The sequence below is a fragment of the Hibiscus syriacus genome, unplaced genomic scaffold (assembly GCF_006381635.1).
Source record: "Hibiscus syriacus cultivar Baekdansim isolate YM2019G1 unplaced genomic scaffold, ASM638163v2 tig00111769_pilon, whole genome shotgun sequence".
Lineage (NCBI taxonomy): Eukaryota > Viridiplantae > Streptophyta > Magnoliopsida > Malvales > Malvaceae > Hibiscus > Hibiscus syriacus.
The window spans coordinates 1,519,980-1,534,036 of NW_024063172.1; the positions used below are offsets into that span (position 1 = coordinate 1,519,980).

The 14,057-nt window shown below is 34.3% G+C and overlaps 1 protein-coding gene and 2 pseudogenes across 1 annotated transcript; 2 read left to right on the forward strand and 1 right to left on the reverse strand.

Moving 5' to 3' along the window:
• The first annotated feature begins 429 nt into the window (after positions 1 to 429).
• On the forward strand, positions 430 to 1,326 carry LOC120169508 (LOB domain-containing protein 36-like). The gene has a single exon (XM_039177637.1). It carries the CDS (start codon positions 460 to 462, stop codon positions 1,315 to 1,317), a length of 858 nt encoding a protein of 285 aa, XP_039033568.1. The 5' UTR covers positions 430 to 459; the 3' UTR covers positions 1,318 to 1,326.
• A 3,959-nt stretch (positions 1,327 to 5,285) lies between these two features.
• Positions 5,286 to 7,589, forward strand: LOC120169509 (annotated as a pseudogene).
• Positions 7,590 to 8,448: 859 nt separating this feature from the next.
• Positions 8,449 to 9,651, reverse strand: LOC120169507 (annotated as a pseudogene).
• Between the last annotated feature and the right edge of the window lie 4,406 nt (positions 9,652 to 14,057).

A 14,057-nucleotide genomic window follows, 5' to 3' on the forward strand; every position in this document is an offset into this window, starting at 1 on the left:
GAGGTAACTCAGAGACGCATTCAATAGTTGCTCAGGGCCAGGGTAAAAGACAAACCCTTTAAGGTGATAATAAATTTATTCCTTTTTTTCATTTTGATTTTTATTTATATCCCATTTTTATTGAAAACAAAATTTGAGTAGCTTTCCTTTTTAACAACAAAAAATAAAAATTCTCAGATTTTGATCTTAAAAGAAGCTGTTGTCCCTAGTCTTTAGGGTTAGGTTAAAGCACTATCTGTTTGATTTTTCTGAGGGAGAAAAAAGAAAACAAACAGAAGCTTTTTGAGAGAACAAGATCTGCCCAGAGATGACAATGTAATTTGTTTCTCGTTGCGTTTAAGGTTTTGTTTTGTAAGTTTGAAAGATGAAGGATCCAGTTTTACAAGTGAATTCACTATTCTATTAGTAGATCTATTCATCTTCTTTTTTTTTCTGGATCTCATAAGATCTTGAAAAAAGATGTCATCTTCCAATTCTCCATGCGCGGCGTGCAAGTTCCTTCGTCGGAAATGCACCCAAGAATGCGTCTTTGCGCCGTATTTCCCACCGGACAACCCTCAGAAATTCGCCAACGTTCATAAGGTGTTCGGCGCCAGCAACGTGGCCAAGCTTTTGAACGAACTGAACACCGCCCAACGTGAAGACGCCGTCAACTCGTTGGCCTACGAAGCCGAGGCTCGTCTCCGGGACCCCGTCTACGGCTGCGTCGGCCTCATCTCCATCCTCCAACAGAAGCTCAAACAAATGCAACACGATCTCAACAACGCCAAGAAAGAGTTGGCTACTTATATCGGCCCTCAAGCAATGCTTCCCATATTGCAACCGCCGGTCTACTTGCAACATCTCGAAAACCCTTCTTCTTCTTCGTCTTCCTCGGCTGTTATGCAACACAACATGATGCCGGTGATGGGGATTCCCACGGCTTCCGTAACAGCGGCGGCTTCGGGTCATTTAGTGATGAGAGAAACACAGCAGCAACAGGTTTTCAAGGCTCAGCAACAATTGGCGGCGTTAATAGCATCAAGGGAACAACAAGAGATGTTATATGAGCAACAACACGAGATTGTGAGGTTTAACAATGGTTTTGAAGGGTCAGGTCCGGTTGCTGCAGCCGCCACCATGTCTCCAGCTTCATTGGCTCTGGGAAGCTTCGGAAACCCTTATCAGATTCAAGCAAAACAAGCCCATCACCATTGTCATGGAGGCTACCACCATCATCAACTTCAAGCACAGGTTTTACTTCAGTCACAACAAGACCAACCACCGCAAAGATCAGGCAGCGACGATGAGACAAGAAGCATTGGGCAAGTTGAATAAATTAACAAAGAAACCATCTTTTTTTTTGCCTTCCATCAACAAATTTTCAATCTAGGTAAACTTAATTCATCATTTATCCTTTGTTTTATTAACTTATGGTAAATGCCTATCCACGAGGACTTGTTCTGAAATACTACTACTAGATAAGCTTTGCATTTATGAAGGGTGTTTAATATCTTCCCATTCAATGGATGTTGTTTTTTTATCCTCTTCTTTCATAAATTTGGTTAAAATATCATATGATATCAGCCAGTGGAAAGATAGAAATTACTCTTAATTGTGAAGGGTTGGTAAAGAGAATTATTGTCTTTTCACCGGCGTGGGATATTCCCATTTTCATCCGCTATGAATGACAGCCTTGGATTGACGTGAAAGAAATGAACAAGAGCATTTATCAGCATGGTTTGAATCAAAATAAAGATCCAATTTTGCTCTTCAAAAGATGAAACAGTGGATTTTTTTTGTGACAGATCAAATCCATGATCTTGACTTGTCCTCTCAGATTTTGCCTCGAAAGACAACAGCAGATAGCTTCCTTTTACATGAAATTTCAAACTTCTTTTTATGAAAAAATAAATCAGAGTGCTGTCGAAAGAGAAAACTTTATTAATAGATGAAGTTTCAGACCTCTTCAGTCAGCGGTTCTGTACAGGATTTGCATTTGTTCTTTTTGTCAAGGGAAATGAAAAGTTCTATCTTTTCAGTGTATGTCTATAACCATTAATTAATATGTGTTCACTGTTTTCTTTTCCATAAACTGCGATTCTGCCATGGGTGCTTTTCATCCATATGATGAAGATTTCCAACAATTTTTTAAGTTTTCGTCTAGTCTTTACCCCTGCAGCCCTCCAGGGAAGAGAATGGCCAAAATCGATTAAACGGGGTTGAAAATAAATTGATTCTTATAGCGTGACGGATAAATTATTTTCTGAGATAGAGTGATTATTGCACTGTCAACGATGGTGATCACAATACATCTCCTACATAAAAATTCATCACAGTTACAAGGACTGCATTTGAACATTGAACATTGAATTGGTATGATATGATATACTAATATTTTATATGGGGATCTGCACTTTTTCTGACATGGCATCGGTCTTTGTTTTACTTTGAATTTCATTACTTTATCTTAGGAATTATGAAGATTTTCTTTTATCTTACTTTTAATTATTTATGACAATAACACTTAAGATGAAAATACATTTTATCAATCGTTACTAAAAAAATGTACATGGTCAAATATTTATTTACGTGACAAGACCCTTAAAATAATTATATGTATTTTATCTGAAAAATAAGAAATCGAATGATGACAGAGACGTATATAGATAAAATCTCCAATCTTTCATTGAATAAATATTTAAAAATATAAAAAATAATATCAGAATAATATTATAAATACTTTTTTGAAAGAAATTATTAATTTTATTAGAAAATAAAACATTTCGAATTATAATAAAGATTTACAATAATAATCATAAATTAAAAACATAATTAAGATATTTTTCTAAAATTATTGACACGAAACTAACAACTTAATATCACATAAGGACCATACGATGAAAGATTAGAAAATCCAATCAAAACTCAAATAAGAATATATACAAAACAAATTTGATCGCACCGACAAACGAATCACAAAATGAAATCAAGCTACTGCAAGGCCACCAATAAAACCACAAATCAAAATCAAACGACATGAAAAAAAACTATCCACGAACGCAAATTGAATATCTAAATCCAATCCGAGGGTCCAAAGTAGAGAATATCAACATGATAGCAAATAAGCGTCATATTGATCAATCGTAATAATGTCAAATCAACTCTTAAAAAATAAATGAAAAACAACTATAGAAAACGTGCAAAGAGATGAAAAAACGTACCATCAAGACATATTAAAACATGCCATAAAGGTAAACTTATTAAAAAATAAAATAAAATAAAGATGCAATATAAAAATAAAAAAATAGAAAAATATATTGACAGCCAACAATCAATTTCAAAACTAGTACGGTCGCCAATCAACAAAAAAAGAAGACACAACAATTTAAGTTCATTAATCCAAGGCATGACATGCTTAAGTTCAATCAGCTTCATTAATTCAACAGTATAAGTCTAGTACTTCCCTTAGTCACAAACTGATGGTATAGACATAAACTTTAAACAATAGTCAACAAGATAGTGTTCAAGTGCATCATCAATAACATCACAATATTTCTTGATCTCGTCTATCGTCAAGTAAGGGCGAATGCACTAAACCTTTATAAGACTTAAATGTATTCCATTATTTCAAGAAAACGTTAAATTTAACTAATATATTAAGAAAAAGAGAAAAAATAAAAAAATAATTACATACTCATTCTAAGCTCTTAAAGCCATCATTCTTAATCAACTAGTCCCACGGTGACATTTTCATAACTTTACTCTTCTATAGGTATTCTATATTATATGAGTTAATACATCATATTAATTTCAATTTCTCAACTATTGTCCAATCTCAATTTGTCAACTATTGTCCAATCTCAATCAATCAAGACCCAAAGCTATATCCCACCACCAAGACCCAAAGTCATATCTCCACCACCGATGGTATTGATACTTATATCTATGATACTCGATCATTAAGTATCGATATCATCCTATGACATCGGTAAGTATCGATATCATCCCAGGATGTCTATACTAATTTAAGCTTCAAAATTAAGACCTCATAGCATCGATACCCCATACAAATTATTGGTACTATGCCTAAGAATATCTATATAAATCTAACTAAACTTTAGATATAATTTTGAAGAAACTAAAAGTTTAGTACTAAATCAGATTAAAACTGGTAGTTTAGATATTAAATATATGATTTACCTAGAACTTTATTACCAACAAACTTTATTAAGGTTGTGCGAACCACAAGTTGGCCTGAACCATTCTTCAAATAGGGCCTGAATATTTTCTTTGCATATTTTTAAGGGTAAAGTATACAAATGAGCTCCCAACTATAAAGAATTTCTTTGTTGAGTATTCCAACTATTAAAAGTTACAAAATAATTCATTAATTATAAGGTGTTACTTTGTCGAGTTCTTTGACTATTAAAAATTAGAAAATTGTCACATGACTATTCATATGTTTTAAACTCATCATTTTTCGTTAAAAAAAACTGTCGTTCGAGCTAAATGTTAACATGTTGATTGAGATATGAAAGTCATTTGAGATGACTTGATCAGATTTTATCATATCCCTATCAGTATATTAACGTCTAACTCAGACTACAGTCAATTTTTTTAACGAAAAAGGATGAGTTCGAAACATATGAATAAATTTTATAACTTTTAATAGTTAGATGACTCAATCACACGACACCTTATAGTCGAGAAATTATTTTATAACTTTTAGTATTGGAAACTCAACAAAAACAACGTCGTACAATTTAGGGATATTTAATTTTTTGACTTTATAACCTTTTTAATTCATCTTTCGTTTTTACAAGAATTGGTTCGTTTCAAGAGAAAAAGAAAAAAAGGAAAGATATAATCAATGGCGAAATTGCAGAATGGCAATGAGATTGTGTAATGAAAAAAAGAAAAGAAAAACTTTAAAGGTGAAGCAATTATTAACATAATGAAGACGTGAAATGCGCCGAGCATCAGTTAATTACAACTAACGAGTTGCTTTATCATCCATATAACATTTATGGCCAAATATTATAACATATGTAACAAGGTAAGATTACATTTAATCCGAAATTTAGAAATTATCACACATAATTTACTTAAAATTATTAGTACTATAAAGGTTAGGGTGTGAGCTTTTAATGTCACAAGGTTAAAAGTTATCTTTAAATAGATAATGTCTTCTACTCACCTTAGATTAATAATTTTTTTTCTAATAAAGCACTGAACCTGTATGTCTTGCACCTTTTCCTGCCTTGGTTCTTATGAGAAATTTGTAATTCTTTGGTTCAATGGCATTTTCAGGGTGGAAGAGATATGGGAAAAGCAGTAATGCTCCCATGGATTCTTGGAGCTTTGGCTGTTTTGAGTGTTCCGTTGGTGAAAGCGGAAGACCCATATTTTTACTACACTTGGACCGTCTCTTATGGCACTCGTTCTGTTCTTGGAATTTCCCAGCAGGTTTGGTATAATATGAATTCACTTTATGTTGAAAGTAATGTGCTTTGATGTGGAGATTTAACCTGGGTTTACTGAAAAAAAGTGTTGTTTTTTGTTGTTGTTGTTGTTTATTTGGAAGGTTATCCTTATCAACGATCAGTTTCCAGGACCAAAACTTGAAGCTGTGACTAATAACATTATCTTGAACCTTATTAACAAGCTGGACCAGCCTTTCTTGTTGACATGGTGACTACTGATTTTTCGTATGCTCGGATTCGAGTGCGAGTACAGGACTCTCAAATGATAATGATTTACAGGAATGACATCAAGCAAAGGAAGAACTCATGGCAGGATGGTGTGCTGGGAACCAATTGCCCTATCCCTCCAAACTCATACTACACCTACAAGTTCCAGGCCAAGGATCAAATTGGGTCTTTCAGATGTTTCCCCTCAACTCTGTTGCATAAAGCTGCTGGAGGATTTGGAGCTCTCAATATATACCATAGAAGTGTGATCCCAATCCCTTATGCAAACCCTGATGGAGATTTCACTTTACTTATCGGTGACTGGTACAAAACCAGTCATTAGGTTAGTGTACTCTGTTTTGTTTATGCACTCGATGATCAAGTGTTACTAGCAGCGGAGTGTGTGTCAGTGTAGTATACCGGTTGGATAAACAGGATTAAGACTTGTTGTCTTGGTTTGATTCATCGTCTCGAATATTGTTTCCTATTTTGCAGACATTGCAGCAATCTTTGGACTCAGGAAAGCCTCTTCCGTTTCCTGATGGAGTCCTTATAAATGTGCAGACTCAAACTAACTTTAGTGGGGAACAAGGTCATGTTCATGGCATTTTAATTCATTAATTCGATATATTTGTATATTCCAAGATTTTTTTCGTTTACCAAATAAGTTTTATTTGTGATGTTTCAGGCAAAACTTACATGTTTAGGATCTCTAATGTTGGATTGTCCACCTCATTGAACTGCAGGTTCAGGGTCACACAATGAAGTTAATTGAGGTTGAAGGGTTTCATGTGGTTCAGAACTTATATGATTCTCTTGATGTTCATGTTGGGCAGTCTTTAGCTGTTTTAGTGACCTTGAATCAGCCACCAAAGAGTTACCACATTGTCGCATCGACAAGATTTACCAGGACCATTCTTACTCCAACTGCGGTATTGCACTACGCAAACTCGCAAACCCAGTTTCGGGACCCCTGCCAGCAGCCCCTGCATTCGAATTTCATTGTCAATGCAGCAAGCAAGAACATTTAGGTACTAGTTATTGAACCACTACTTTGTTCTTGAATTCAGTTTAGCTCAAGGATGATCTTATTTGATTCGTTTTCCTTCTCGTAGGTGGAATTTGACATCAAATGCAGCCAGGTCTAATCCACAGGGTTCATTACATTATGGAAAGATAACACCAACCAAGACCATTGTGCTGTCGAATTCGGCATCCCTCATAAACGGAAAGCTGTGTTACACCGTGAACGGTGTCTCTTATGTTAATCCGGATACCCCTCCCAAGCTTGCTGATCATTATAACATTCCTGGAGTTTTCACCATTGATTCCATCCAAACCCTTCCCTCAGGTGGTGCTGCAACCGTTGCTACCTCCTTTATGCCGGTTTCTTACAAGATTTTCTCGAAGTCGTCTTCCAGAACAACGAAAATAGCCTGCAATCTTGGCATCTTGATGGTTATGATTTTTGGGTTGTGGGGTGAGTCACACTGCCCTGTTTGCTTGCTGTCTTTTTTCTGTTTCTGATTAGATATTTGTCGTTTCTATTACAATACATACAGTTTTGGCTATGGACAGTGGACTCCACATAAACGAAAAACTTACAATCTAGTCGATGCTCTTACCAGACATACAACTCAGGTAAGCCAACATCATGCCTGTGTTAGATACTGTTGTTTTTCTGCTACTGATGTTTTTATTCCATCCTAGGTTTATCCAAATTCTTGGACACCCATATTGATCTCCATGGACAACCAGTGCAACCTGAGGTCGGCATAATGGGGAAGACAATATATTGGGCAACAATTTTACTTGAGAGTCTTTGATCCTGCTCGAAGTCTTACCAACGAATACGATGTTCCTTCTAATGTCTTACTCTGTGGCAAAGCTGTTGGGATTCGCCCTTAGATTGAGTTATAAACCATCGGAGAGTGTTTGGTTGCTGAGAAAGTAGATGTGGATTGAAATGTTTTGAGTTTTCATTTCATTTGTATATATTGGAACACTTGATCAGTTCCATTTGTTGTACTGTATTAGCTCCAAGGGGTCTAATTATGTCTTGAAAATTTTATAAGATTTAAATCATAGTATCAAGAGTTTGTGGATATATGATGATGTCTAAATCAAGATTTATATGTTATGATTAAATCTTCATTAGTAGAGTTATAAATGAGATGCGTCGAATCATTTGAGTATTGTCGAGTTCGATTCAACTTAAAAACTTTAAAACTAAGTTCAACTCTAATAGAAAGTTCACAAGCTTAAAATTATTAAGTTGGATTCAAACTTAAAATCAAAAGTTAAACTCGAATCCAACTCGAAAAAACTTAAACTTTAACCATTCTATGACACGCATAAGGCTGCAGTTGGAATCCTCCTTTCCAACCGCTAAGAATCAAATTGCTTTTTACGGAAACACTTCAACAAAAAGCATGCTTTAAACATTATTTGATTACCTTTTTGTTGTTGCACAAAACAATACACAGAATCTTTAATCTTTCATATGCCACCCACCACTTCGTCACACAAGCTTAAACCCTAAAAATGTTTTTGAGTTAATATTTAATCAATCAATCGAGATAATAAACCCACGTTCCTGCTTATTCTCTTGTGAATAATCTCTGGTTTGAATGTTTTTTTTAGTTTAAAAACAACTATAGCAAAGCAACTTTAACTCTTTACATACAATAATGAAGAATCGAAACTGTAAAATAACGAGAAAAGCGTATAGCGTTTCCTTTTTTCTAACTTGTTCTACATGCTTGGAACACTCTCATAAGTTAAATAGTTAAACCACACCTTAAAAACACACCAAAACGAAAAAGAAACAACCTAATAAAGAAGAGCCGACCGACAGCATTTTAAGGATATGCACCACTGGTTGTTGGAAGATCAGACCATGATGATGAAAATGCCGGATTCCAGTAACCCAATTCTCCTCCTGCAACCGGAGCCGACTCCAAAATGGACGAAGGAGACGATAAAGAAGAAGAAGAAGAAGAAACCACATTGCTTAGGATTAGTGCTGACGTATTAGGGTAGTAACTTGATGGAGATGATGATTTGAACCTTTGATACAGTTCTTGGATACCTGCGTTTTGAACTTCACCTGCTAGGAACCCATTATTATTCTGTTGTTGATGATGATTGTTTTTGCAGAAAGGGTTAACAAGATCCAAGCCTAGGGTTCGAGCATTTAGTGCACCAGTTGCAACTGTTGTTGGTTCGTTCATCACTTGAGATCCAAGCAAGCTCAATTCTTCCTTGATACCAACAGGGTTAGACAAAGTGTTAGGGTTAGGGTTTTGGGTGGTTCTCAATAAGGATAAAAGATGTGAACTCTGTGGTGAAGTAGTTGTCCAAAGAACCGGAGTTGTAGATTGAAGCTCATGATCGAACCCAGATCTCCCAGCTTCAGAAACTACCGTTTTCATCTTGGATAAAGAAGTTGATTTCCCCAGAGATGATGTGGAAACAATACCACCGGCGCCGCTTTTGTTCTTCCGTCAACCACCGCCTATAGGAACGTTCCTGAGAGCGCCTCCTTTGGTCCAATACCGACGGCAAGTCTTGCAGAAGTGACGAGGCTGAGTGAGATTGTAGTTGTTGTAATAGCAGAACTTGGTGTTGGAGGAATCACACCGGGGGCACCTCACGCTCTGGTGGTTCTCCGGAGTCGATGAAATAGTCTTCGCCGGAGAAGACGAAGGCGACGGCGATGGTGATGGAGAAGAAGAAGAAGTTGGGGTTCCTTCTAAAATGCTTCCATTGATGGGGATTTTTCTTTCAGCTCCAAAGTTTAAGAAAGAAGAAGCTCCGAGGAGTTCTTGAATCATGTTTTTGTAGATCTACAACAATCCCAAAAAAAAAAACAAGAGAAAAGGCAAAGAAGATGGTGAGTGTTTTTCTTTTTGGTTAGTGAACTTGAAAAGCTAAAGTGGGGAAGAATTGGTTTGGCTGATTTTGTGGGTGCAAGGGGTGGGGATTCTTTAATATAGCCTCTGCTAAATCAATATGAAATAATAAAAGAAAGAGAGAAGAAGAATGCTCACTTTGGTGCCTTTCTAGCTCAAAAGCAACTGTTTTCGATTATAAATTAGGTTCTAAGCTGTCCTTTGAGGGGAGTGAATTGTATTCAGTCTTGTCAAATTTGATCATTATTATTTCTCTTTAATTAAAATAGTAATTATATAAAAAATCAAAATAAAATTATTAAAAAAATTAAAAATTCAATTCAATTAGTTAAAGTAGAGATAAGTATTCAACTAAATTAACTTAAAAAAATTCGAGTTAATAAGTTATATTTTATATTTTAAAAAAATTTCTTCAAGTTACTATGGATAATGAAATTTGAATATAATCAAGTTAAATCTTTTAATTTAAATTTAATTGTAAACTTTATAATTTTACGGTATAAATTGATTCAATTTAATAATTTTTAATCATATAATACATACACATATTTTTCAAGAAGGTATTGGTTGTGATATATGTTATCGGCAAAGATGGACGAAGGAGGGGTAGAGGCAATTACTCTCTCGAAATTTTAAAATTATTATATATTTTTTCATTTTTTCATGTACTTTTATTAAAAATATATTTTCATCCCATATAAAAATTTATCAGTTTAAATTTAGTAAATAAATATAATAATTAATATTTTATTTTGAATGCATCAAATTGAGAAATGATTGATCGTAATCAAGTTTCCTAAAAGAAGCTTAGGCTGGGGTTTTGAGATGATTACAAAGTTCAATGGAAAGGCAAATGACATTGAAGAACGTGTAAAGTTAAAGGTCCCCACCCTCCAACTACAAACCCATTGCTGTCGTTGGACTGCTCAAATAATTACTTGTCATATGCGTCCATGAGTTTCATTCTACTCTAAATCAATTTTGGGTCAAATACAAAAATAGTACCTCGGTTATAGGATGATATTTCGTTGAGTCCTTTAATTATTAAAACTTACAAAATAGTATATAACATATTGTTTTGTTGAGTCTTCGACTATTAAAAATTATAATATGATCATCCAACTATTCATATGTTCTAAACTTATTATTTTTCATAGAAAATTTGACGATCTTTTGAGCTAGATGTTAACATGTTGACTGAGATATGATAAAATCTTATCTTAGAACCTTTTGAGTTTTATTTTATGGATCGACTATTCGTGTATATTATGTCATTGTGCTAGTGCTTGAAAAATTATGTCGTCGAGTAAGTACTTAAAAGTAATGACGGTGGTAGTAGATATCATTAAAATATGATTTTATCATATCCCAATCAACATATTAATGTCTAGTTTAGGCGACCGTTGATTTTATAACAAAAAATTATGAGTTTGGAACATATGAATAGTCGAATGATCAGTTTGTCATTTTTAATTGTCGAGGAACTTAATAAAGTTGTGGCCTATAGTCGAGTGATCATTTGTGTACTTTACCCTATTTTATATTATTAAAAAATCAAATGATAATTTTGAGTTGAGGTGAGTAATTTAATTTAAAATTGAACACGAACTTGATTGAAAAACATAATTTTTTTCTTAAAGAATAATTAATACTAATTTATGGATATTTTTATCTTTTTAAATAATCTTCAAGATTTAAATTTATAATTATTATTGATTAAACTTTTAAAAAGTATTATAAACTATTATTTAACCCACATCGCCGATGTGTCGCAAAATATAACATATATCTAATTTAATAAAAAAATGAACTTTATCGTATCAAACAAATAAAACAATTTTTAAAATTAAAGATATTAAAACATGTGATGTTTTAGGGAGAAAAGTTGAACCCTCATATCTTTTGTTATTCAATTTTGGGCTAAAACTTTTCTAAGTTTAATCGAATGTTTCTTCACTCTTCGACCTGAGATTTAGAAAATTAAATTTGAAATTCATAAGATCAATATTTCTCGTGTTTATGTATGTTTTAGAGGTTTTGAATTTAAAAGTTGCGTACGTAAAATGTGTATTATTAATAAATTAAGAAAATTTTATCTTTTATTATTTTATAATTAACTCGTACTATTGCAAAAATGATTGTATGAAAACAGTTAGTCTTGAAGATGAAGCATCGTTCGATGGTTTTACAAGAAGATCAAAATTGGTTGAAAACGAGAGACTAAGATGGGAATGGCGGGGTCTACATGTCTCAAGTTTGTCGATCCAATTTGTCAAGAAACGAATCTTTTAATTATCACTTGGGGGACACAATATATTATAAACGGAGTCTATTGGAAAGAGGGAAAGAATGTGTAAATTACTTTATAATATTGGCATTACTTAATTCTAACTACAATTATAACAAAGTCTAGGGCATGTCAAATCTATTTTGAATTTCTCAACCGCACGGTTAGGATTCAGGAATTTAAGTTTATAATGTTAAATTCAAATCCTACCACCAGTACTCTTTGTGGGCAATCTGTAAATTTCTATGTAAAATCTCAAATAGATCTTAGGTTTGCCTTGGCGCTGAACTGGGAGAGTCACCCCTAACTTAAACTTTAGATGTAAAAAATATATAATCCCCTAGACCTGACCTGGACGTTATGCCCAAATCTAAACGATTATATTTTATTTAGAAATTTCTTTTCATATTTAAAACAACGTTGAAATTCATATAACAATATAGTATGAAATTAGATATAAGAAAGGTTCACACGATAAACATATATATATCAATATATACATATATCTAAAAAACCTTATAAAACACATATATATATCAAAATACATGTAATACATATATATCGAGACGGTAGCAAAAATAAGTGTCACAAAAGTATATAAACAAAGGCATATAGAGATATACAATGGTACAAAATAGGAGTAGTCGATCCTTCTGATGCCAAGTGTGCTAGCCTACAGTTTGCTACTATCTGAAAATGTTAAAAATTTACAGAATGAGCTAAAAAGCCCAGTGTGCTCCTTACGGTATATAAAAACATACAAATAAAATACTTTAGTAAAAAATAGTTTATCGAAAATATTTTAAAAATATGAACATTACGCCCATCTGATCACCAGAATGTGTAGGTTCCCCAAAACCATACACCCACCTGTACACACGGTAAGGCCTTATACATATAGCATAAGGACTTGCGGTAAGGACTTACCCTGAGCACAGAGCATATGAGTCTGCTATAAGGTCTTGCAAGTCATAGACTAGGCCTGATATACTTCCTCCAATAATACCCCTAATGACAACAACAAACATGTATCTATTCGAGTGAAAACGATAATTTAATCCATTAAAACATGAAAATATTCTAAACTCAGAAATCAGAGATCATATTAGAAATTTACAGTAAATCATATATCAGATAAACAATATTCATAAAATCAGGTATTGTGTCGTAAAAATATTCAGTATTATCAGAAATCTAAAACAGTTTAGATAAATAGTTTAAAACAGTAATGTAACACCATCAAGAAACACACTTGTATCGGCCTGAGTAATATGATAAGAAAGTCTACTACTGAGTCTGCTGATCATGATCAGCGGCAGCGCTAGATCTTACGAATCGAAAAATCCATATCATAATCCTAATATGAATAATAACAATAACCGCTATTTAAAAAATATACAAATACATACGAGTAACTCTCGAGGAACACGAATCGTGCGGATCTGACGGACGGGAATCATCGGATCTGACGGACGGGAATCACCAGATCTAACCGACCCTCGGTCGGGTGACACACGAGTATCTTCATAAAAATATATTGTCAAATCAATTCCATAATCAAATCCCAAATAAAAAAGCAAAAATACTAAAAATACTAAGCATTTTCGGATTAACAGGCTCGATTCGGGGCTTTCGGGTCAGAATTTGGCAAAACATATCACAAAATCTGACTAAGGATGTTCAAAAACGTCAAGACAGAGGTTTTAGAAAAAAGTCAACGTCGGTCAACGATCAACGGTCGGTCAACGGTTGACCGGTTCGATTCGGGTCGGGTTGGATCGGGCAGGCGGGTCGGATCAATATCAAGCAACCCACTAGGCGGTGAAACTTCCCCACGCGCAGTGGCGGTGCTTGGGGCGCGTGCAGGGCCTCCAGGAGTCGAAAAAATTCCTACGTACATTTTAAGAGGTTTTAAGACACTTACAAAGCTTGGTTCACAGCGGTGAACGACGGAGAACTCGATTTCGAAACGTTGGAAATTTAATCTTCCTTATCCCCTCACACGCTTGTAGAAACAAAGACAATGTGGACACCGGTGGACTCGGGACGATGCAAGGAAAACAATGGCGTGGGAGGTGTTGAAAACGGAGTAATGGTCGACGACAAAATGTCGATCAAAGATTTCCTTCTATAAGAGGAAAGGTTGAAAAGAGATAGATAAAGAGGGTTGAAACTTTCCAAAAA